General features: G+C 38.4%; 1 protein-coding gene across 5 annotated transcripts in view; it reads left to right on the top strand.

The window, feature by feature from the left end:
- The window catches only part of FNDC3A (fibronectin type III domain containing 3A), a 117,978-nt gene that overhangs the window by 43,053 nt on the left and 48,237 nt on the right, over nt 1-26,688 (top strand). For 4 of the 5 annotated variants that reach the window (XM_055426108.2, XM_055426110.2, XM_055426107.2 and 1 more), the window contains one exon: nt 23,252-23,328. In XM_055426108.2, the coding sequence (XP_055282083.2) occupies nt 23,252-23,328 (77 nt within the window). Of the gene's footprint in view, nt 1-19,970; nt 20,122-23,251; nt 23,329-26,688 lie in introns of those variants that run through there. The other variant, XM_055426109.2, reaches the window with a different exon arrangement.

Raw genomic sequence — 26,688 nt, 5'->3', positions numbered from 1 at the left:
TCAATACTTTTTCCTTTAGTCTTGCTAAGTTGGCTTATCCGCTATCTCTGAACCCTTTTTATATTGAATACTTTCTGTACTGTTCTTCTTATCTACAGTTTACCCATATCACCACTACCTCCAGTCTATCCAAGTGCTTCCAGACTTAGCTCAGATCTTATCTTTAAAAGGTTTTTTTATAGAGACCCATCATGATGTGTACTCATGTACTGGTTAGATGAATTACTGCATAATTCTTGTGTAGTGAAAGAATTTTGGTTGTGTAAGTTCCAGCATTCATTCTAACTGAAGAGTCCTTGATTCCAAAGTAACCTGTTAATTAAACTAAAATCTTAGTTAATTTTGGAAGTAAGTACTCTGAATGAGGGCCCTAAATTTAACAAGTATATCTGTGCAGAGGCACATTTCAAAGAGTAATCAAAGAGTAATTGAGTTAGTGAATATTTATTGCTCCCTAATAGACCTGTATAAATAAGATGCCCACTAGCTAATTTATTAATTCAAATTCCTAATGAAATAAACACTTGTAAGAGAAACTTCCACTAAACTTCAAAACTTACAGAAATAATGATGCTGTCTTTAGCTTGGTACATAAAACCTTACGTAATAAAAATGTTCTCGGAGTATTAGCTTCCTTCTGTTTTGATTTCTTAACAACAAAAACTGTGTCTTTTTAACTTTTGATTCTCTGTGCTAAAATAATGCCTTTTGCTTAGTAGGTGTGCTGTTGATATTTATTAAAACTAACTGCTAAAATATTTTTAAGTATATTGGTATGCTTGTTTGTGTTGGTAACTACTATGTACTGAAAATATATTTTTATACTCAGAGGTATTTTAGTGCCTTAGGGTTTTCAATATGAGCACCAATTAAGATTGCATGGTAATATGGAAATTTTAATGTAAAAATATAAATGTAGTGAGCCATAAGTAATGCCTGGATGTTAATCATTTAGCCAAATCCTGGATTTCTGGCTTTTTATTATGCTTTGACTTTCACATGTAAAAAAAAATTGTTCAAGTGAATTCAGTTTTGTTGAAAGCTATAGCTCACCTTACCTCGAGAAGCCAGGAACTCATTGACAGTTACCCAGTGTGTTGATTCCGAGCCCCTTCACCCACTAGAGTTAGTATGCCATTAATACTACATCTTCCTCTAAATCTTCCTGCTTTTCTTTTTGTTTCCAGGTAGCTCTGACCAGCTTCTCAGTAGTTACTGATGTGTGTTTCACCATTGTTGCTGCTGGTGTCACTTTCTAGTCTGCCAGTGGGAGGTTATTGGACCCTTGGTGCTTCTACTGTCATCTAACTCAGAGAGTGACCAGCACTGTTGCTCCTGGGGCGGTTATTGTCAGCACCTCTGTTCATGTTTGTCTTCCCTTTACTGCTGCTGCTCTTTATTACTGCTTTTCTGCTCTCACATTATCTCCTCATACGCCTGATCTTGACTCTTCCTACCCTTACAGGGGCTTCTGAAGTTAGGGAAGGTTTGTCCCCACTAGTAAGTACCACTCTGTTCTCCATGTGTTTTGGGATCATGGTGAGGATAAGCACACATGTGGTCAGCTCTTTGATATTTGCCATCTCCTTTGCAGAGCATTTTGTTAGTAAGTCTCTCCTAAACTGAGCCAGATGACATTTAGGTCATTAGTAAAACAACATTTTGTTAAATACTTACAAGCTCTGTATCCCAATTATCCCAACTCTGTTACCCTAAAGTGAGTTCTCTGCACTCCAAATGTTGGCACTTCTGGCCTCTGTGTTCTAGTCTGAATCCTTGTGCTCGTTAGGTCTGTTCAGAATGCTTTTGTCTTTATAGTTTTACTTTTGCTGCTGCTGCTGCTAAGTCACTTCAGTCGTGTCCAACTCTGTGCGACCCCAAAGACAGCAGCCCACCAGGCTCCCCCGTCCCTGGGATTCTCTAGGCAAGAACACTGGAGTGGGTTGCCATTTCCTTCTCCAATGTGTGAAAGTGAAAAGTGAAAGTGAAGTCGCTCAGTCGTGTCTGACCCTTAGCTACCCCACGGACTGCAGCCTACCAGGCTTCTCCATCCATGGGATTTTCTAGGCAAGAGTACTGGAGTGGGGTGCCATTGCCTTCTCCGTTTACCTTTGCTAGTAGTATCATAAATGAAAGCATATACAGAACTTTACTTTTTGCTTCTTTTCACTTAGTATAACAAGTTTGAGGTCCATCCATGTTGTTCATGTGTCATTAGTTTGGTCATTTTTATTGCTGAGTTGTGTTACACTGCAGGAACACCCCCATATTGTGTCTGTTTAATCATTTGTTGAGGGACCTTTGAGTTGTTTCCAGATTTTGGCTAACATAAATGGTTGCAAATATTCATGTTTTTAAAAAGGGCTGTTTTCTCCCAGGATGTCTTTGTTGGGGATGGGAGAGGACGATTTCATCCAAGTAGGACCCCTAGTGACCTGCTCTGATATCCTAGAATCCCTGAGACATGTGTGCAAACTACACCTCAGGCCCCATGAATCTTGTTAGATATGTCAGATCCTTGATATTAAAAATGTCTGAAATTTATTAGAAGTTAAATGTCTGTTTCATTGTTTGCTATAATTATTATAACAGAATGAAATATAACTTTTCTTACTAAATTCACAATAAAACTTTAAAGAAATATTAATAATAAAATGTATGAATTAATTAATGGTGTATTTTTAAAGGTACAAGTCTGGGAGTAGGTCAGCCTGGGTTCTGGGACTAGTGGGTAGAAGTTAAAGGAAAACTGATTTAGCTTAATATGAGGAACAACTTTGTAATAAACAGAGCTGTCAGAGAGACTCAGGAGCAATCAGTTTCCCCTCTGCCTTTGTAGGTGGTAAGGCATCTACTGAGTCTTCACTTGATGATGCCATTAGCAGGTTTAATTTCTCTTCAGTAGATGGTTGGAGTTAATGCCTTTTAAGGTTCTTTACAAGTCTAAAATGTTCCGATTCTATATCCCTCAGTAGATTACTTAAATTCTGCCCATGATTTTGCACATCTGTGAAATGAGGATGCACTAGTGTGAATTAGATTCAACAATTTTCTACCAACTCTCAATTTTTTAGGTATTCATAATTATGGTAATATCTTATGCCATATCTTAAATTTATTTTAATAATAAGTAGATCAGTATTCCAAGAATTTTTTAAAAGGTCACTGATTATGTTTGGACTGAGGACTTTTTTTTTTTTTTTACTACAAATCTGACTGAACTAAATGAAGTTCTTTAAGGTATATGGAAATTATAATTAACTCAAGTCCAAACCAATATGCAGTAGTCTCATTCCCATATGATTAGCTATTATTTGCTTTTTTAAATAATTTAACAAACTAAATCATGGAGAAGTTATATCTTTTATACATTACTTAGGAAATCTTAACTACCCTTAGGAAATACTCTAAAAACATAAGTAACTGTGTGGTGGAAATCTATTATTAAGTTTGCCCTCTACATTTTTCCTTCTAAAATGAAACCATCAGTTTCACTAGAGAGGCTCAAAAGACTCATTTTGAAATATTAATGAGTCTTGTTTTTGAAAATGAATCATAATAGATCATCCATTCATAAATTCAGCCCATTTTAGGTTAAGTGAATAATTCATCCTGAGTACTTTGTGTAATAGTCCCAGATTGTCCCTAAATGCTATTAAATGTTACCTTTCAAGAGAAACTGTGTTATATATGATTTAGTTAAGAGAAAGCTGCAATGTTTATGTTAAAAAGGAAAATTCAGGCAAATTAAGTTGTCTTCAATTCTTTATGTTCCTAATGAATAAAATATCATTGTTAAAGTTGTTCTCTTGAAAATAGGAAATCTCAACCAGTTCAGTGAGTTCTGTTAAAAGTGATAAAAATCTCAATTAAAAAAATTTTAATGAGTGGTGATGGCAAAAGGAAAGTAAGACCTAGAAATATAATTGTGTAAAATAGCTAGCAAGGAAATGAGAAGCTTAGTCCTAGAGCCGTAAGAATCTCAATTCCACCACAGCCTCATGAGATTGGAAAAGGACTCCAGCCTCTCCAAATGAGAACACACCCTAGCCAGTACTTTGATTTTCACTTTGTGAGACCCTGAGTAGAAAACCCAGTTTATACACACTCGGATTTATGAACTACAGAACTGTGGACTAATAAATTGGTGTTTCTTAAAACCACTAAGTTTGTGCTAATGTTATCAGAGCAGTAGAAAACTATGACAATTATAATGTGAACATTTTTTCTCTCATGCGTCATGTTCAGAGGTCTGTTAGTACTTGTATGGAGTTCTTTGCCCCATAGGTAGTAAAGGAACTCAGGTTACTTCCATCTTGATCTGCCATCCCTAGAATATTACACTTGTCTGCATGATCCATGATGGCTCACCACCATTGTTCATGTCCCAGACAGAATGGGAAAGAGGAAGAGAAGAAGAGATCAAAGATAGGCCCTCTTTCTTTAAGGACATACTTTGTTGTTATGCAGTAACTTCTGCTCACTAGCGATAGCTTAGCTGATCACTTCTAACTAAATAAGAGAAGTCAAGGGTATGGTTTTTCCAGTGGTCATGTATGGATGTGAGAGTTGGACTGTGAATAAAGCTGATCGCCGAAGAACTGATGCTTTTGAACTGTGGCGTTGGAGAAGACTCTTGAGAGTCCCTTGGACTGCAAGGAGATCCAACCAGTCATGCAATGAGTTGACTCATTGGAAAAGACTCTGATGCTGGGAAGGATTGGGGGCGGGAGGAGAAGGGGACGACAGAGAATGAGATGGCTGGATGGCATCACTGACTCAATGGACATGGGTTTGAGTGAACTCCGGGAGTTGGTGATGGACAGGGAAGCCTGGCGTGCTGTGATTCATGGGGTCGCAAAGAGTCGGATACGAATGAGTGACTGAACTGAACTGAACTGAAAAGTTGCCTTTGGATGAGGTGCCATGGATCCAACTAACATTCAGAAGATTATCACTATGAAAGTGAAGAACAAATACCAGAAAATAACTGATAGATGCCACATGCTATTTTAAATCATAATAATAATTGAAAATCTTCAAAGATCCTCCAAAAATAATTACAGTGTTTACTTATCGAGTGGTGTTGCATGAAATTGGGAACAGGGATGAAGGGAAAGTTTTTCTTCTCTTCTTTTTTATACTTTTTCATTTTTGAATCTTGTAAAATATAAGGGTTGTATTTAAGAACCACCCCACTTTCTTTTTACCCAAAAGATACTTGTCTACCTTCCCTCAGCCACATCTTACCTGTCCTGATGTGATTAGTATTTCTCCACTGTTCCTCCTTGTCCCTTTGAGATTTTCATCATTTGGAGTTTGTTTAGTCAGTGACCTCAGCCCAGTGGAGGCCATGTCAAATATATATATACATATATATGTATATGTACTGCATATATATATACATATATATGTATATGTACTGCATATATATATACCTTAAGTATATAAGATATTTTAAAGTATTTGATACATCCTGATATATTTTACAGTATTAGGAAAAGGTCATTCTACTCTGTTGTCATTGCGCATGCACAATATTTTAACTACTTTTTAGGCCATATCAGTATTTATTTTGTGAGTATTTAATTATAGCAGAGCCTTGCTACCATTTATAAAGTTGAAAGCATGGAGTAGTACATTCTGGGTTTGAAATACCTATTTAGCCAGTTACCTTTCTAATAAGTTGAGTACTATATGTATGAAGCAGCTTCTTCCTAAATGAGGAAACCAAGGCTGATGATACTGTAATTTATCAAGTCAATTTGACTAGCTTATAAATTGGAGAAAGTGAAAGTGTCAGTTGCTCAGTTGTGTCCAACTCTTTGCAACCCCATGGACTGTAGCCTGCCAGGCTCATCTGTCTATGGAATTCTCCAGGCAGGAATACTGGAGTGGGGTTGCCATTCCCTTTCCAGGGGATCTTTCTCCCCCAGGGATTGAACTTGGGTCTCCTGTATTGCAGGCAGATTCTTTACCATCTGAGCCACCAGGAAAGCCCTTGATATACTGGGGAAATTTCCACAAATAGCCACATTAGAGAGCTATACTTTCTAACTGGATTTGATTAAAACTTGTCACAGAAATCTGTGTAAGTATGTATTATACCTAATTGAGTAGTCTCACGCCCTTTTGAGCACTTTACTGTGAAAGTTGCTCAGTCGTGTCCAACTCTTTGTAACCCCATGGACTATACAGTCCATGGAATTCACCAGGCCAGAATACTGGAGTGGGTAGCCTTTCCCTTCTCCAGGGGATCTTCCCAACCCAGGGATCGAACCCAGGTCTCCTGCATTGCAGGCAGATTCTTTACCAGCAGAGCCACAAGGGAAGTCTTTTAATAAGCACATTAGTCCCACATTGATTTGACAGGATTCAAATTTCTTTACAGAAATGTTATTTTCCATATTTGTTTCTGTTACTACAAGTTTGGCCTTCCTAAAGCACGACTTTTTTTATTACCATGCTAAAAACAAACTGAAAAACCTGCCTTCTTTCATTTCATACAGCATAGGACTCTTAGCCTCATTTTCTACTCACTCCATCAACTCATTCCAGTCTTTCTTTCTGGTTTTAGTTTCAGAAACTTCTACTCCAGATATACCAGAATTAGTAGATACTCCAGTTTCTACCCCTGGAGGAGAGAGCATGGCAACCCATTCCAGTATTCTTGCCTGGAGAATCCCCATGGACAGAGGAGCCTGGTGGACTTCAGTCCATGGGGTTGCAAAGAGTTGGACACAGTTGAATGACTAAGCACAGCACCAGTCTCCAAATAGTTCTTACAGAGACCCCTCTCATACCTTTGTTTACATTGCCCCTTCATTAAAAATTACACAAGAGTGTGCCTTCACATGTGTACACACGAGAGCTTTCTGAATTTTTGCAGTTCTTCAAAACGCAGTACAGATTAGTTCCCCATCTCTTGAGATTCTTTCTGACCACCCCAGGGTTAAAAAGTGCTCCTCAGTTTCCTTTCACACTCATTGTCTGGCCTATATCTCTAACTTGGCGTATGTCTTTTACTGGTTTATATGTTACTTACTGGTTTTTGTCTTTTTTCTATTTTAGAGTCCACCACTAATCATGTAATTGAGTGCTCATTGTCTGACAGCATTGTGGTGTGTACAATTAATTTTACTTAAACCTTAACAGAGTAAGAAACTTGAGGGTCGTTAGAGTCTCATAGCTAGTTACTGAAAGATCTGGTACTCAAAGGAAGGGCTTTCTGACTGTAAAGATTATAATTTTTATCCCTCCACCAAGGGATCAGACTCAACAGGGAAATTTAAACGTGCAGGTGTCTAGACCCACACCAACCTTTCTCAAATGATTATGGTACAGACCATATTGTGTCTAGATCTCCTCCCCTTCCCGAACATTAGCCCCTGGAACTGTCCATTACATTTATAGAAACTCTGAATGTTAGTTGACTTATTTTAGGAATAAGCAACAGAGTTGTCTTTATTTCAGCACTTATTTCTAACTGCAAGACCAATGCTTTATAGAACTGCAAGTAATGGGAAAAAGGGCAGAAAGTGACTTATAATTTAATTAGCATGCATGATACTATCTAATGAGTATTGAACAATTACTGTACCAGTTACTTTTGTAAACATTCTGAATTTAATTAATCTATTTAATTCCCCTATCACCCCTGTGAGATAGCTATTACTGTCTTCATTTTATAGACAAGAAAACTGAGACCTAGGTTAATAACTTGCCCAGTTACAGGTGACTGAACAGCTGAGCTGGGACCTGAACTCTGGTAGTCTGGCTGAAAAATCCACACTTTACAGCTATTTCTCAAACATAAGTATCTGAGATGGCACTCTACTCATGACTTAACAATAGTTAGCTTCTCTCAACCACATACTTTTTTCTGAAATATTTTCATATATTTACTACAAGTCATTCAAAACTATTCTAGAAACGGGAGTGTCTTATTTCAAAAGATCCAAAACCAAACTACTATATTATAGATTTATCTCTGAACCCTAAGACCAACCCTATCAAAAAGTACAACATAGATTTATGTATGTTGTACTACATGATGCTAGGAGGGAAAAAACTCTTAATTGTAAGATATAATTTTTTCCTCAGAGCACTGAGAATGTATGTTTCAATTCATTTGAGAAGATCAATTCATTGATCTTCTTTGAGGAGAGAATCTACCATAAGAACTTTAAGGAGTAAATAGTACCATATTTTATATTAAAACTCTCTAAATATTAGAATTTGAAAAGGCTCTTTTCTCATTTATACTTGAGAAAGATCTTAATTTTTATTACCCTAAAATGATGAGGACAGTTGACAGGAAGATTTGTATCTTTCAATTCTACCTTCTCATCTTTTGGGGAAGAAATTTTCATCAGCTGGATTTAAGTATTTTTGCTAAAGATGATATTATTAGAGTGTTAATGAAGCAGTCTAACTTAGTACAGCATAAGGTATATGCCTTAAACTTTAACCTGGGGCAAGGTGTTCTTGTTAAAATACCTTTCTGATTAACTGAAAACTAGAAAATCTTTTTCCAAATCATGTAACTGAAAATATTTACAAAATAAACACTTAAATTTAGCCTTAGTGAACAGAATGTACTGAAAATAATTTAGAATCTTCCAGTGCCCTAAATCACTATAAGCATTAAAACTGATTGTATGGTGGTATAGTGTAGATTATTTAGAAGATTGAATTTCTGAGTAAATTGCTGAGACTAGATTAGGGTATTAGGTTTCATTTAAAAGCCATTCTTTTATTTAGCAAATTATTATGAACTCGATATGTACAGTCACTATTCCAAAACTCTGGGGATTTACTGGTGAGTAAGATAGACCCTATCCCTACCCTCCACGAAGTTTGTGATCTCGTAGGGAAGATAGTCAGTAACATGAGAAAAGGGCTGTGATGGAAGAAAACAAGAAGGGTGCTATAGAAGCTCTGGTAGGAACATCCACCCCAGCTGAGGGACTAGGAGGACTTCCTGGAGGACACACAAAGGATAAGCTCTGGTGTTACTTTTTTTTCCCCAAAATGGAAGATTAAAAAGATTATTAATTAGTAGCTTTATTTAATCAGGACTTGAATCTTAAAGTCTCTTTATTGATTATACATTATTGAGGGTATCAACGTAATTAGCTTTTTTGTAATAAGGAAAAATATTTTTAATGAGTACATATGCATCAAAACTAATTTGAGCACATTTCCTTCAAGTGCCTGCCCCTATGTGGTAGGATTGTAGGAATCTCTTTCCTTATTTATGTTTTCTGTATAACTTGATAATTTTGATGAATATTAGTTGCTTAAATAACCATATAAATGTTGTAACTCCTTTAAAATTTAGTCCCGATTTTATTTTATAAAATTTAGAGTTTGGGTTTTTTTTAAGCTGAGACCCTGAGCTTATTAAGGGAAATGGTGGACCATTTGGTTGCAGATAAGTGATTTTTTAACTAGTGAAAACTAAAAATGTGGGACATACCAAGTTTACAAGTATATAATATTAGTAATAGTCTGACAATTTTTGAAATCAAGCAGGTGGAAAAAAGAAATGTGTAAATTTGATACCATAATTTAGAACTGGCTTAAAGAATTCTGACATTCAAACGGACAGATATGAACCCAGGGCAAAAACCATTAGACGTTGAGGATTTTGTCAGCCCCAAAAAGGTACCAATATAAGTAAGCTAGACTGTACTTAATGAAAGAAGAAGTGTTTGTTTGGATCCCCTCTATTTAACCAAATCATTCTGTAAAGGGATGCTAGAAAAGGAACAAGTATTTACTACAAACCTACTTTGTGCTTTGCATTCTTTTTCTTAACCTTATGTCAGAATGTCTAGGAAGATCACTTTTCTTATTAAAAATAAAGACCAGACTCTCTAAAGTTAGCATCCCTGGAAGGATCTCCTGGTGAGAAGAGCTACTGAATACAAACTGACACAGAGTTGTCTTCCCTGTGGTAACTGCAGCCACAGATTTGGACCCAGGGAAGTGTTAATGAAGCAGCCTAACTTAGGCATAAACATTTCTGGTTTTTGTCCCCAAAGCGTAGCTGGGACAACACAAGGCTATGATCTTCAATGAACATTTATATAAAGTTATAAAGAGACTACCATGAATTAATTATATAATCTGATTTATATATCCTTTTCCCTATTGTAGAGATTGTCCCAGGAAAAAAGAAAAGATCTTTTCTGGTTCCTTTCTTTATATGGCAACAATATTGAATGTGATTTTTAGTACCTACCTAGATAATAAAGGGCTGGAAAAAATCATTCTTTAACAATTCTCATTTTCCTGTGTCACAGCAGCTAACACAAGGCATAATTTCCTATCTAGTACAGACCCTTCTTATATTTATAAAAGTACGACTTTGCCTCTGACTGTGGTTATGGTGTTATATTAAGGCACATCCAAACATGCTGCCATTAACCATAAGAGTCAGGCAACAACATAATAAGGGTGGTGGTAGAAGTTTTCCTTGCAAGTCTGTATTAGTTTCTCTAAGGCTCCAGAGGCAAAGTTACTGTCTGCCAGAATCGTAATTTTAACACTGAACTCTGATCTCAAAATACATGCAGTAACATCATTTAAGGATGTTGATTCACTTTTAGAAGGTGAACTTTAGTCACATCCCGTTCCCATTATTTATGGATGAGCAAAGTTCTCTTGTCTTTGATGTCCTCTTCTGCTTCATTTTATCATATATTCCCTCAATATTTTTGGAAAAACCCTTTATCATTACAATGAAAGATCATATTTCAATATTTTACTTTATTTTTAGTCTTAATATGTTGGAATTTCTCGTCATCCTGTACTCAGTCTCCCATGCTTAGGTGTTGCCAGAATACAGAAAACATGATACCTAAAAGTGTGTGCATGCTCTTTTCCTGGAAAGAGACTTTGCCCAAATCTCTTAACTGTTCTGAAGGACAGCTCATTCTTGACAACCGTTTGAAAGACTTAGACGCTGCCTCACAGTATAGTGGGGAAGAAAGGCAAGCACTCTACAGTTAAAGCAGAGAGGGTGGTATGCACTGGAACTAAGCATGCCCAGACATATGTGGGAGGGCAGAGAGGCATACCTCACCCAGCTAGGAAGATTTGGTGAGTGCAGTTCAAAGGGGTGCACAGAGTTGGACATGACTAAGCGCTGGGCACACACATGTGCAGGGAAAAGCTTCCCAGGGGCACAATGGTAAAGAACCTACCTACCAGTGCAGGAGACGCAGGAGGTGCGGGTTTGATTCCTGGGTCGGGAAGATCTCCTGGAGGATGAAATGGCAACCTGCTCCAGTATTCTTGCCTGGAAAATTCCATGGACAGGGGAGCCTGGTGGGCTACAGTCCTTAGGGTCACAAAGAATCAGACACGACTGAGTGACTGAGTACCCAGACACGCACGTGAAGGAAAAGATGATGGTTAAAGAAATAGTTGCTTAGCCAAGAGGAAAAATAACTGAGAAATATCTTAGAAGTAGAAGGAATAGCACGTGCAAATGCATAGCACAGAGAAATTAGAGGAGACTGAAAGGTATGAATAAAGAAATATATTGGAAAACAGAATACACTGAGGAGTATCTGAAAATGAGACTAAAAATGGAAGCATAGGTGCTCAGTCAACCCAGAAGTCAAACCCACGTCTCTTGCCTTTCCTGCATTGGCAGGTGAATTCTTGACCAGTGCGCCACCTGGGAAGCCCCAGGTGTGTTACAAATACCTTTATAGCATGCTAAAGAGTTCAGGTGTTATCCTGAAGGAACAAAGAGCCACTGAAGGATTCACTTTAAGTAGGAAAATAGCAACAACAAAAGCAAATAAGTAATAAGGGTAAGACTTGGGCACTCAGTGGGGAGGGTAAGAAGAAACTAGAATGATTTACAGATTTCACAATCAGTTGAGCATAAAGATAAATAACAGTGTCTTTCGCTGTGCTGCAACATATACAAGGAAGAGAAAAAAAAATTGGTTTGGGTAGGATAGAGATGATTAATTTATTACTGAGCACGTTAGGTTCAAAATGCTTTTTGGTTTTATAGCTCTCTCTCATAAGAAAGGTTAGTAATGTGTCTTAGGGCTCTCCAGCAAGTCCCTGTTTGATAACTGCTGGTAAGGGTGTGTTGATGAGAATATAAATACAAACTCTGAGATTTGATAACTTGTAAAACAAATTCTCTTTGATATAGCTATTTCACTTCTAGTTATTTATCCTATTGACATACTGATACATCTATGATTTATGTTTGTGCAGAGATGTTCATTACACCATTGTTTGTAATAGCAAAATGTTGAAAATGAGTTGAGTATCAATAGGGAGAAGGAAATGGCAACCCACTCCAGTGTTCTTGCCTGGAGAATCCCAGGGACGGGGGAGCCTGGTGGGCTTCTGTCTATGGGGTCACACAGAGTCGGACACGACTGAAGTGACTTAGCAGTAGCAGTAGCAGCATCAATAGGGAAATAGTTAAATTATGGGCCATTGTTATGGTGGAGTACTATGCAGCCATTAAGAGATTGGACTAGCCTGTGCATGTACCCACATGGAAAGCTCTCTAAGCAAACTATATTATTACAGTACAGAACAATGTGTGTAGTATACTGTCATTTGTATTTTTAAAAGAGTATACACATAATTGCTTTTGTGTGCATTAAATACTTCTATTAAGATTTATACACTCAAAACTAACGCAGCATGGTTAATCAACTATACATTAATAAAGGCAGAACTAACACAACATTGCAAATCAGTTATACTCCAATAAACACTAAAAAAGCAACAACTCACCAACCTTTTTTACGTTCTCATAAAAAGCACCATTAGTTGAGGAAACAGCATGAAAACAGGTGCCTGAAAGCTTGGGAAAGACATGGTTTCGTGTTAGCCTGATTATGTCAAACAGTGATAGAAGGAAACACCTCTAGCTCTCGTCTCCTGGCCTTCCAGTTCTCCTGGGAAGTGATAGTCCTTGAGGAGAGCATGAGAAATGAGAAGGAAGGGTGATGCTTTAAGTGCAGAGACCAAGTTCCTTTTCAGAAGAACCTGAACGTCCTGTGGCACATCTCCAGGGATAGGTTTTGTTCCTGTTACAGGAGATGAAATCTCTAATTCCAGGTGGGTACACATAATTCAAAGAGAAGGTATTTTGAAACCTGATACATGGTTATTCTTAATAAGCTATCTTCTCCAATCTATCTGTAACCATAAGAAATTAATATTTTGATGCCAATAAAACTAAAAACAGTAAATGCTCAAAGAGGAAGGTGACAGTGGGAAGAAGACTGAGATAGCAGCAAGCTGTGAGGCCACGGAGTAGTGCTTCAAATCTAAATCTGAATGTTGTTTGTTAAGCATACATTATGTAATATACTTAGTCAGTGGTGGTGTAGTCTTCAAAAGATTTGTCTAAAGAGCCTGGCTACGGAGGCCATTTTCCGGATAACTCATGTGGCTGGCGGAGCCTTAACATATGTTTTAAAGGTCCAGACCTTAAACCACAGAAGCTGTGAGGGAACTTAAAGATAAATATAGAGTCTATATGTGGGAAATCTATAATTAAAATAAAAAAGTTAAACTATTGTATAAAAAGGACCTAACACAAGCCTCTTCATCAGCAGCAATACTGATTTAATGCAGTCTGTACATGTTGGATGATGGGTTTGCCCTGCCATGCAGGCACTTTTTTTTTTTTTTTTAACCTCTGTGGCCTTAATGTTTGATCCTGACAGGATTTGCGTCATTGATCCATATCACTGCCTGTGTGATGTCAGCATGTGGGTGTACAGTTAGTGAGACCTAGTTAACCTCACGTGCTGTAGTAAATCCCAAGCACTATTTCCTACTAGAATAACAAAGAATGATTCATGGTTGTTCACATTGGACTGGTACTAAAAATAGTAATATTCACAACCTGCTGCATCCATGCACATTAATATCAGAGCCTTTGTAGCTTTCTAAACAAGAGCTCGAAAAATAACTCTTGCTTAGAAGCAGGTGCTTGCTTGGTAAACATATCTACTGTTTTCTATCTATATACAGTTTGATTTAGTGCTAAAGATAGAGTCTAACCATAGTATGATAGTCAATCTTCATCCTTTTCCTACTTGATATGCTTGTCACTGATACATCTAAATGCTTAGCAAGTCTGATTATAGAAATTTTTAGTTACCTGTACACAGATAAATGAAATTACCCATAATTCTGAATCATCCTTAGACCCCTGATTTTAATAGTCTACTTTATCCAGCCTTAAAAAGGAATAATAAATTTTCAAGGAAAAGAAAGGCCCCTAAAGCAGTGAATAATAATTACCTTGATCTTTTCTCTTTCTTCTAATTTCCTACTTTATTCTTTTCCCAAATTACAGTTGTCACACACTTCTAATGCCCAGGATTAGTGTTAGAGTTCTTACTTTCAAGGACTTTTCAGTTACACCAAGAAAAATATGTGATCAAAAAAATACATACAATCAAATTACAGTCGACTAACTCAGTTCAGTTCCAAGACTGTATAGGCTTGTGCTGATTGCCAGCCTCATGTGAATAAACATTGTCAGGTGTTTTGTAACCTTAACAGATAAACATCGCTTATTAATAGGGTGACCGTATTTTAGACTGTATTTTGTCTAGGACAATCCCAGTTTATTCCTCTCATCTTGATATCTAACTGGTTTAACATTTGTTCCAGACTTTTCATTATTTAACAGAGTATAATTAATAGTTCCATTAAAATAAGCTCTGATGTATATGATCAGCCATCATTTTGTGTTGCCAGTTTCTGCCATGATCTCCTCTAAGCAGCTTGTCTACCTCTTGTTTTTACTTTAACCTGTGATTATATTTAAAGGCAACTAGAATAAACTGTTTCTCTTTTCCTGACCCCTGTCAGAAGCAAGGCAAGCATGGCAGTTAAGGTACTTAGTAGCAGAGCAGAATGTTCTTTGATAAGGAGGGTGAAGGACAGAACTTCCAGTCTCCTGCTGGTGGCCGTGGCAGTATGTGATGCTCATGCCCCTGATGGCCACTTGGTGTCACCAGGCCTCCAGTAACCCTCTGCAAACATGAACTCCGGGAGTTGGTGATGGACAGGGAGGCCTGGAGTGCTGTGATTCGTGGGGTCGCAAAGAGTCGGACACGACTGAGCGACTGAACTGAGAAAATAAAAACCAGGAGCCTTTTGTTTGTTAAAATTGTCATATAATCAGGTACAAAAGGGAAAATGAAAAATGTATTCATCACTGCAAAATGTTTTCCTGTAATTTTGGTGTTCTCATTGCATTCTCTATTTCTGTGGGGAAATTGATGCACATTGTTAAATTAACATAGCTTTAGAAAACATGAAATAAATTTAACTTTTATTTTTCTAGTATAACTGAAAAGTCCTCGAAAGTATGGCCCCTAACACTAACCTTGGGCATTAGAAATGTGGTTGCTATGGAAATAGTTGAGGATAGTGAGGGGATAGAGCTGAATCTTGTTAGGAGGGTACTGAAGACAGACCCCGTGCTTCTCAGGTGGCGCTAGTGGTGAACCAAATAGGAAGAGGAATACATCAAGGCTGTATATTGTCACCCTGCTTATTTAACTTATATGCAGAGTACATCATGAGAAACTCTGGGCTGGATGAAGCACAAGCTGGAATCAAGATTGCCGGGAGAAATATCAATAATCTCAGATATGCAGTTAACACCACCCTTACGGCAGAAAGTGAAGAACTAAAGAGCCTCTTGATGAAAGTGAAAGAAGAGAGTGAAAAAGTTGGTTTAAAACTCAACATTCAGAAAAGTAAGATCATGGAATCCGGTCCCATCACTTCATGGTAGATAGACGGGGAAACAGTGGAAACAGTGGCTGATTTTATTGTTTTGGGCTCCAAAATCACTGCAGATGGTGATTGCAGCCGTGCAATTAAAAGATGTGTACTCCTTGTAAGAAAAGTTGTGATCAACCTAGACAGCATATTAAAAAGCGGAGACATTACTTTGTCAACAAAGGTCCGTCTAGTCAAGGCTGTGGTTTTTCCATTAGTCATGTATGGATGTGAGAATTGGACTATAAAGAAAGCTGAGTGCCAAAGAATTGATGCTTTTGAACTGTGGTGTTGGAGAAGACTCTTGAGAGTCCCTTGGACTACAAGGAGAGCCAACCAGTCCATCCTAAAGGAGATCAGTCCTGGGTGTTCATTGGCAGGACTGATGTTGAAGCTGAAACTCCAATACTTCGGCCACTTGATGCGAAGAACTAACTCATTTGAAAAGACCCTGATGGTGGGAAAGATTTAGAGCAGGAGGAGAAGGGGACGACAGAGGATGAGATGGTTGGATGGCATCACCGACTCAATGGACATGAGTTTGGGTGAACTCTGAGAGTTGGTGATGGACAGGGAGGCCTGGCGTGCTGCAGTCCATGGGGTCGCAAAGAGTCGGACGCGACTGAACTGAACTGAAGACAGACCCCAGTAGAGGAGGAAGTGGAGATCAGATCAAGAATAGAAGGGGGGAGATAGCTTTAATGCAGTGTGAAAGAACAATGATTCTTCTGAAAATAGAAGAGGTGAGAAGAGTTTGTAAATGACACTGAAAGAGTTCAATTTTATGCTGAGATATGTAGTTGAGGTTGAATTGGGGGACATCCTTAAAGAGTGGTGGGGATCTCTGATAATCCCTGTAGGAAACAGGATATAAGTTTATTAGCCAGGAATAAATTCCTGAAAGGATTCGTGAGCAGTGCTGATGGCTGAGTTAGGGTTGGATATAATTAAATTCATAAACATGCCAGTCCACATAACGTTTGATTTCTACAGTTCAGGTCTATGAGAAGATAATTAAATCTGATTTATTAAAATTGGGTAATTTTAGTGAAGGCGAGGTAGAAGGAAGACATGGGTGGGAAAAAAAGATCAGGCCATGAAGACACAGGTGGATCAGGAGAAACAGGAGACCACTATGAGGAAGACCTAATGTTGTAGAAGAAAGAGAACTGGTGAGATGAAAGATAGATACGGTGACCAGAGACTGAAACATGGAAGTTTCAACATTGCAAAGATGAGATCCTGTAGTGGAACTCTATGTGATAAATTCTAAGATATATCATTGAACATGCATTACTAAAAACAGAATAGAAGAGTTCAAGAAAGGTGTAAGTTAGGTTTTCTTGGACACGGAAGTCATCTTGCTGATGGGCAAGAGCTGGGAAAGACACTGTGAACATGGTGCCGAAGTTCTCAGTAAGTGACAGCAGTGAGAAGGGGCAGAGGGTGGTGTGTTACCGCGTACTACTATGGCATGATCTCAGGGAAAAAGAGACTGAAGCATGAAACAGTGACAGTAGTGACGTTGGGAAGCAGCCCTTCGGGTGTCTGGAGCCTGCCTCAGGAGAGAATGAGAAGCCGCTGCTTCCAGCAGCTGCTGGAAAAGCTGTCCTGGAGGCGAGCTGGGTTTCATTTAAAGAAAGTCCATGAGCAGGTGTCCTGTGAAAAGGTTGAGGATCTAGGGGAATTTATAACAAGGAAAATGTTCCAGTGAGCACAGTGGGAAGAAATGAGAAGATCATCTATTAAAGAAAGAGTCAAGAAATGGAAACACAGCTGTGTGAGACCATGAGCCAAAATGAGGAAGCGGGCTGCCCGGTCTTGCTTTTTGTTTAGGGGCTAAAGACCAGAGGCACGGTTGGATTCACTGGGAGCCTGAAGCCAGCATTGATGAGAAGACTCTGTTGAGACCAGGAGACTTTCAGGTATTAAGCTATGCTCTTCAGGGCAGCTTTGCCTTTTAGTGGGACTTAGAAGGTAACAATTACCCTTCCCCACTAGTGAGAATGATACTTCAGTGTCTTATCTCCTCTGAAATGTCTGGCATGTATTTATTGAAACCTCCAGGTTATCCCTTGCCAGTTCTTTTCCAGCTTTTTGGAAGACTGAGTCTTTGAACATGGTTTATATATGTTTAAAATAGTGCCTTATTGTTAAAATAATCCTGGCTTTGCCTCATTGTGTGCTCTTGGCAAGTTACTTAATTGCATTCTGCTTCAATTCTCTTACCTATAAATGATGCCTATTTCAGTTATTGTGAGGATTGAGTTAACACATGTAAAACATTGAATAGTACCCTGTCCATTATTACTTTCTCAAACGTGTGTGTGTGTGTTCAGTCATGTCTGACTGTGACCCCGTGGACTATAGCCCACCAGGCTCATCTATCCATGGAATTTTCCAGGCAAGAATACTGGAGCAGGTTGCCATTTCCTACTTCAAGGTGTCTTCCTGACCCATGGATTGAACCCATGTCTCATTTGTCTCCTGCATTGGCAGGCAGATTCTTTATCACTGAGCCACCTGGGAAGCCCCATAGTGACCATTCTTATAATAATAACTATCATTTATTAAGTGGTGCCAGCCAGTGTACTTGGTACTTTAAATTTATCTAGTTTGATTCTCATAATGCTATGAAGTTGATTGTTTTAACCATTTTATAGAAGAAAACTGAGTCTCACAGAAGAGCAGTAAATTGCCTTGCTAATAAATATTGACGCTGTTGTTAAAACTTACATCTTTTGATACCAAAATCCACTTTCTTTCCACTGTTCAATTTATTACAAATCACAGTCATTATCATTACCTGTATATTTGTATTAGCTGTAAATAAATATCCTTAACTACACAGCACCATAAAGTCATGAAAAGCCCTCCAAAGTTCTTACAGTCTGATTCCCCTCTCTTATAACTGAACATTTAGTCTTCTTCCTGATCTCTACACATGCTTGAGTAAAGTACTTTAAGCCCCAATCATGACCTGTCTTCAGATTTCATGAGCATGAGTGAGAATATCATCTACCAAGTATCTGTATTAGTGTTCAGGTTAAACCTTTAGAAACAACAAGAAGAAATCAGAAGAAAAGAAAGTAAAACCAGTAATTTTAAAAAAAGGTAGTGTTTATGGAGAAGGCAGTGGCAACCCATTCCAGTACTCTTGCCTGGAAAATCCCATGGGTGAAGGAGCCTGGTAGGCTGCAGTCCATGGAGTCGCTAAGAGTCGAACACGACTGAGGGACTTCAGTTTGATTTTTCACTTTCATGCACTGGAGAAGGAAATGGCAAGCCACTCCAGTGTTCTTGCTTGGAGAATCCCAGGGACGGGGGAGCCTGTTGGGCTGCTGTCTATGGGGTCGCACAGAGTCTGACACGACTGAAGCGACTTAGCATCATCAGCAGCAGTTTTATTAACTTGAGATGTTAAATGCCAGTCTGAAATAGAAATCCCATGTTTAAGGAACAAGTTGATCAAGCCTGTAGTCTGTAGGTAATTCTTTTGTGTACTGTGGGCTTTCCTTAAGGGTTGCCGACAATACACAAAAGAATTTTAAGGGTTGAGTATGGAGAGTTCATCAGTTACACAAGGACATTTCAGAGTGAATCTTCTAAATTAGTGTTATATGTGTCCTAAAATTTATAAATGAAAAGCAGCCGGCTGGGGTAATAAAATTTGAATTAGTAGATAGTATGTAGGGCTTTCCAGGTGGCTCTAATGGTAAAGAACTCATCTGCCAGTGCATGATGAGACTCTAGTTCGATCCCTGGGTTGGGAGGATCCAGGGGAGAAGGACATGGCAACCCACTCCGGTATTCTTGCCTGTAGAATCCCATGGACAGAGGAGCAGAACAGGCTGCAATGCATAGGGTCACAGAGTCGGACATGGCTGAAGCAACTTAGCACACAGGCCTATTAGTTATCAGAGGAAAATGAGAACAAAGGAAATTATTTTACATCAGATATCTATGTTTCCATGAATATCTTGATGAGCTTTTGAGTTGGTTCATAAAGGAGTCTGAAAATTTTCAAATCCAGGGCAGAATCAGTAGAAATCTTTTAATCATTTACTGTATGCCAAACACTGCCAGCCGGAACGCCTGCTTTTTTTTTTTTTTTTTTCCTTCCCTTTCGGCGGGTCACTGTGGGTCACGTGGCCAGTATCACGTGACTCGGTCAAAGGATCTTTTCCTCGTAGCTTTGCAAAAAAAAAAAAAGCAGCAACCGCGGTTCTCCAATTAAAGCTGTTAACGTGTACTACGCTGTTTGCTTGTTGGATTTTCTTGTTCTCTGCTGCTACTGTAAAAACAAAATGAGTGGTAAGATTTACTGGTTTGAACATTCTGCTTTTATTTTAAAACGTAGCAAGTATTGTATTACTCTAAAGTCATGCGGTGTGTTTTTTCAATAGATGCCAGATCTGTCGCTGTAAAAATTTTACATTGTGGCCATGTAGTTATAAAAAGATTAGACTCTGTTTAGCGTTGGGTTGATTTTATATCCCACAGAATATTCCTTTCCAGAGCCTTTACTAGGATTTTCTTCTTACAACTAAAATCTGCAAATTGGCATCAGATTATTTGGAAGCCATTGTGAAAGCTTGCTTGTAAAGAGAATGTGTGGCACGTCAGCAGCCCGTTGCATGTTAAGAATTTGAACTCGGACAGATCTCTCGTTTGTTTGTTTTTTTAATCTAATGTCTCTAATAAAGAAAAAATTTAAAAAGAGTTGACATTTTACTAGATGAAATACTGTCTTTACTAAATCATTGATGGCAATTTTTAAGGAATTGAGGCTTCTCAAATTTCTTAAGTCAATTGGTAAATAGAGTTGTTTACTCTTATGCAAGATTTTAGAAAAGTAAATATGCCCTTAAAAATCAATAGGTATATGATTTGTGGTAGATTTTTATCAAATCGTATATATTATTAAGCAGTCACTTGGTGGATCTACAGTGGTTCAGATACAGCTCCTCTCCTGCCAGATGTGTGTTTAATGGTACAGTCTGTAACAGACAGCTTCTTCACTGGGACAGGAGCTCTGTCACTGCCCTTAATCAAGAGTTTGTAGTTAATCTTTTCATACCTCCTAAATTAAAAAGTATTGTTAGAATTAAGGAGGTGATGGAACTTCTGCATCATCAACTATGCGATGTTTTGGAGTTTTGCTACTATAGACAGGAATAGCAATAAAAATGGTGCTATAAATATTGTAGTTCTAAACAACAAAATAAATACCTGTATTTATTTTATTTATACAATGGGAGTTTTATAGGTTGTGTTGAGTGTTACTTCACACCAGTATTTTAGATATTAAATAATGCTATGCATGAAGTGTGTGTGTGTGTGTGTGTGTGTGTTTTAAAGAAAAAAAATCTAACCTTGTACCATTTTCCCTCAGGATAAGAAAATTCACTTGCTGAAGTGAAAAGATTACTTCATAGGGATATGAGTTAATGATTATTCCTGGACTGCAACTAGCTATGGGTTTACTCCTGGTTTATTTGAGATTAGGTTTGTTTTGTGCTCTCTTCAGTAATCACACTTAGATATAATTAAAGAATAATGTAGAATTTTGTACTACTAAATTATAAACACTTAGCAGCTTTCAAAGTATATTATGGTTTGAATTGCAACTGCTTAGTAGCCTGGTGGGCTTCCGTCTATGGGGTCACACAGAGTCGGACACGACTGAAGTGACTTAGCAGCAGCAGCAGCAGTATTTATATATTCATATCTTTAGTGAAAGAAGAGCAACCCAAAGCAGTTATGTAGTTTTATAAGTTTAAATGTAATTGGTAATATCTTATTTCTTACTCTGATGGCTAAAAAACAACTTGTTCTGATAACTTGAAATAGGGATTAAACTTTACCACACATGCAAGGAACCAGTCTCTGGCACATACAGTAGAAACTCAACAAAGTAGTTTCCTTTATTAAGATTACAGATAATAGTTTTCAGTGAATTCTCTTTCTGGTTCTCAGCTAAATTTCACACATTCTGCATAATCTCAAAGCCAGATCTCAGGATTCAGAAAGCTAGCTTTTTATAGTTTTCTATAAATTAACTAACAGAAGTAAACCAGCATAACTTTAAAACTGCTACCATTTCTTGAGTCCAGCATATAGAAGTTGAAAGGTGAGTTTTGGATGAAACTTCTCTTGCCTAGAGGTGTAAAGCACTTCACAAGTATTGTTTAGTAAATTTATAGGTAATGTTGACTTAGATGTAGAAAAATTTTGTTGTTTTTGTTTTCCAAGGATATGAAAATAAAGAAGACCGTACTTGTCCTTAGAAGCATCAGAGCATATTTCTTAAAGCTCGTTACAAAAGTTGCCAAAAAATACATAATATTTTAGTGTTTACTAAATACATAGTGGGCTTCCCTGGTGGCTCAGAGGTTAAAGCGTCTGCCTCCAATGTGGGAGACCCAGGTTTGATCCCTGGGTCAGGAAGATCCCCTGGAGAAGGAAACGGTAATCCACTCCAGTATTCTTGCCTGGAGAATCCCAAGGACGGAGAAGCCTGGTAGGCTGCAGACCACGGGGTCGCAAAGTCGGATACGACTGAGTGACAGAACAGAACAGAACAGAAATACATAGTAGAAATATATCCTTAGATATGAAACAACTTTTTAAAAAGTTGTTGGGAAAGGATATTACTATAAAAATGAAAGGAAATGTAGAATAAGATTGAGTTTTCTTTTTTTTAAAGGACTTTTCAGTGTAAGAAACAAAAAAATTTTCTTTGGGTAAATACTCATGTATTCCATTTTTCTAACTGTTCTCAAGCCCCCAAAGGCATGACTTACGCATTATAGGGTTAAAAGAGATTTTTAACCCTAAGAAAACAAGTTCCAAATTTCTAACTATTCTTCTTACTGCTTCTTCCTCTTGACTTTTTCTTGATTTTTCCTACTATTTTTTCAAATTTTGCCTTTTGTATTTTTCATTGATTTTATATGCAAAGTTTGGTTTGATTTTCCATGGGTCAGTGTTTCTTAATTTGCACAGTTTGCACAGGAATTACCTGGGACATTTGTAAGTACACTGATTCAAGACTCCCATTTACTGTAATCATACTAAACAAGAATCTCTAGCTCCCTGACCAGGGATTGAACCCACAGCCCCTGCAGTGGAAATGCAGAGTCCTAAAACCACTGGACTGCCAGAGAAGTCCCTGTGTGCTTTAAAAATCACCCCAGGTGACTGTTATGATCACCAGGCAGGTTTGAAAAACACAACTGTAGGTAAAGAGCAGTCAGTGCCCTTTAAAAGATAAACATCTTTATTTTAGCAGGTGAATCATGTGAATTTCTTTTCATGGTTATACACTATTAGTTTAAGGGTTTAGTTTAAAATGCAGAATTCAAAATGTAATTCAAATTGTTTTCAATTTTTGCTTGTTAAGTAACCCAGGATTAATACATGATTTCTGTGATCTGTTCAGGTCCTGCTCAGGTTCCAATGATGTCCCCAAATGGTTCTGTGCCTCCGATTTATGTGCCTCCTGGCTATGCCCCACAGGTATGTTTTGTGTTACTTTTGTCTATATGTGTGTGTGTTAGTGATTGTAACATTACTATTGAATGCAAACAAAATTTAGATGCCGAAGCTTATTACCCAGTATAGTGTATCTTTGGTAAATCTATTTCAAATATTTTAGCACATTCAGTGCTATTTGGAAAGGAGGAAAAAATACGTTAGTAGCACTCATCATTTGGCCTTGTCTTTGGGTGTTGAATTATAATAAAGAATTAATTTTAGAGTTTTATCTCCTTGGATACGTGAATAATATAATTAATATAATAATGTTTAAAGGCACCTATGCTAATATTTTAAAATTAACCATTTACTTAAAAGTAATCCAAGCCAGTGTGTCCAACTTTTTTTTTACACTCATTCACAGGTGCCCATGATCATTGGATGGCACACTGTGGTCTATACAAGAGAATTTAGACTTGTAGACCTGCAACCCTAAGGGCTAAGGGGATCAGTATCACCACACACCTGTAGCTCTTTCTTTCATACAAGTTGAAAAGCTCTGACTTAAAGAAAAAAGGATAGCTTATTTATTTGCACAGGCACACTTGTAAAATCTATAGGTGTCAATATCTGCCACTGAGATTCTATGTAGTCAGCACTCATTACTTCAAAAACTTTTTGGAAATAGCCAGTTTCTTATCCAAGCACTGAATTTATACTTGAAAAATTTTTTAAGATGTATTTATTTATTTAAATTATGGCTGTGCTGGGTCTTCATTGCTACACGCTGGCTTTCTCTAGTTGCAGTGAGTGGGGGCTGCTGTTCATTGCCGTGTGCGGGCCTCTCGCAGTGGCTTCTCCTGTTGCCACTCCTGGGCTCCAGGGACACAGGCTTCAGTAGTTGCAGCACACAGGCTGCACGTGTTCTCCCACAGCATGTGGGATCTTCCCAGACCAGGGATTGAACCCATGTTCCCTGCATTATAATAAGGCAGAATCTTAATATAATATAGAAATCAGTTCAGTTCAATCACTCAGTCGTGTCTGACTCTTTGCAACCCCATGAATCACAGCACGCCAGGCATCCCTGTCCATCACCAACTCCCGGAGTTCACTCAAACTCATGTCCATCAAGTTGGTGATGCCATCCAGCCATCTCATTCTCTGTCGTCCCCTTCTCCTCCCGCCCCCAACCTTTCCCAGTATCAGAGTCTTTTCCAGTGAGTCAGCTCGTCGCATGAGATGGCCAAAGGATTGCAGTTTCAGCTTTAGCATCAGCCCTTCCAATGAACACCCAGGATTGATCTCCTTTAGAATGGGCTGGTTGGATCTCCTTGCAGTCCAAGGGACTCTCAAGAGTCTTCTCGAACACCACAGTTCAAAAGCATCAATTCTTCGGCGATCAGCTTTCTTCACAGTCCAACTCTCACATCCATACATGACCACGGGAAAAACCATAGCCTTGACTAGACGGACCTTTGTTGGCAAAGTAATGTCTCTGCTTTTCAATATACTGTCAAGGTTGGTCATAACTTTCCTTCCAAGGAGTAAGCATCTTTTAATTTCCTGGCTGCAATCAGCATCTGCAGTGATTTTGGAGCCCCCAAAAATAAAGTCTGACACTGTTTCCACTGTTTTCCCATCTATTTCCCATGAAGTGATGGGACCAGATGCCATGATCTTTGTTTTCTGAATGTTGAGCTTCAAGCCAACTTTTTCACTCTCCTCTTTCACTTTCATCAAGAGGCTTTTGAGTTCCTCTTCACTTTCTGCCATAAGGGTAGTGTCATCTGCATATCTGAGGTTATTGATATTTCTCCCGGCAATCTTGATTCCAGCTTGTGCTTCTTCTGTAATATAGTATATTAAATATATATTTAAGTATAATTAATGTATACTTGATTATATCTTAATATAATAAGACAGATTCTTAACCACTGAGCCACCAGCAAAGCTCCCATACTTGGAATTTTCTTCAGAGCCTCTCATATCCTCCCTGATTATGCCAGAATACTGGTGGGCTATTGTGGTAGATTCACTGGCCACTATCTGAAGCCTCCCCCACTGTATGAATGACAGCAAAAGAGGACCATGATGCTGGGGATAATGGAAATAGTATGAGAATTAGAGTCAAAAAACTGGATCCATATCATGTTTAAAACCCTTCCTTGCTGCATGGCCTTGGACAGATCAACTTCCTTGAGCCTCAGTGTCCTCACTGTAAGATAAGATGATAAAATGTATGAGATAATATAGTTGAAAGTGGAGAAAGAAATGGCAGCTCACTCCAGGATTCTTGCCTGGAAAATCCCGTGGACAGAGGAGCCTAGCAGTCTACAGTCCATGGGTTCTCAGAGTCAGGCACGACTGAGTGACTAATACTTTCACTTTCTTTCATATTTGAAAGTACTTTGTAAGCTTTCCAGAAGAATAATCTGCTCATTATTTCTGCTTTTGTTTAGCACACTGACTCCTTAGCCTGCCTGCCTTTTTTACCCTACTAAATCTACTCTGTTATACACCAAACCAAAGCCCTTTTTCCAGCATAATCCTCTTTGACCTCTAAACATGTGTTAAAAACGTAGTCATGTATAGATGTGAGAGTTGGACCATAAAGAAGACTGAGCACTCAAGAATTGATGCTTTTGAACTGTGGTGTTGGAGAAGACTCTTGAGAGTCCCTTGCACTGAAGGGAGATCCAACCAGTCACTCCTAAAGGAAATCAGTCCTGAATATTCATTGGAAGGACTGATGCTGAAGCTGAAACTCCAGTACTTTGGCCACCTGATCAGAAGAACGGACTCATTAGAAAAGACCCTGATGCTGAGAAAGATTGAAGGCAGGAGAAGGGGATGATGACAGAGGACAAGATGGTTGGATGGCATCACTGACTCAATGAACATGAGTTTGAGCAAGCTCTGAGAGTTGGTGAAGGACAGGGAGGCCTGGTGTGCTGCAGTCCATGGGGCTGCGAAGAGTTCAACACGACTGAGTGACTGAACAGCTACAGTCCTCTTTGACCTCTGAACATTTGACTCTTCCTTGGTGGCTCAGTAGTAAAAGAGTATGCCTGCCAATGCAAGAGCCTTGGGTTTGATCCCTGGGTCAGGAAGATCCCCTAGAGAAGGAAATGGCAACCCACTCCAGTATTCTTGCCTGGGAAATCTCATGGACAGAGGAGCCTGGCGGGGTACAGTCCATGGGGTCACAAAGAATCGTACAGTACTTAGCAACTAAACAACATTCATATGATTTACCCCAGATTACCCCAGATTTTCTTGAAGTAATGCTATCCTGATTCTTCCTACTTCTCTGCTCCTTTTCAGACCTTTCTCCATCTCCATAAAGAGGATTACCTAGTCTTTTCTCTCTAGCATAGCTCAGTTTAACAAACATGTTGA

This window comes from Moschus berezovskii, chromosome 13 (assembly GCF_049115385.1).
Source record: "Moschus berezovskii isolate FMDL1 chromosome 13, NW_MosBer_1.0, whole genome shotgun sequence".
NCBI classification, from domain to species: domain Eukaryota; kingdom Metazoa; phylum Chordata; class Mammalia; order Artiodactyla; family Moschidae; genus Moschus; species Moschus berezovskii.
Note: the sequence above shows the minus strand (reverse complement) of the source record. Positions and strands in the feature narration are given on the sequence as shown.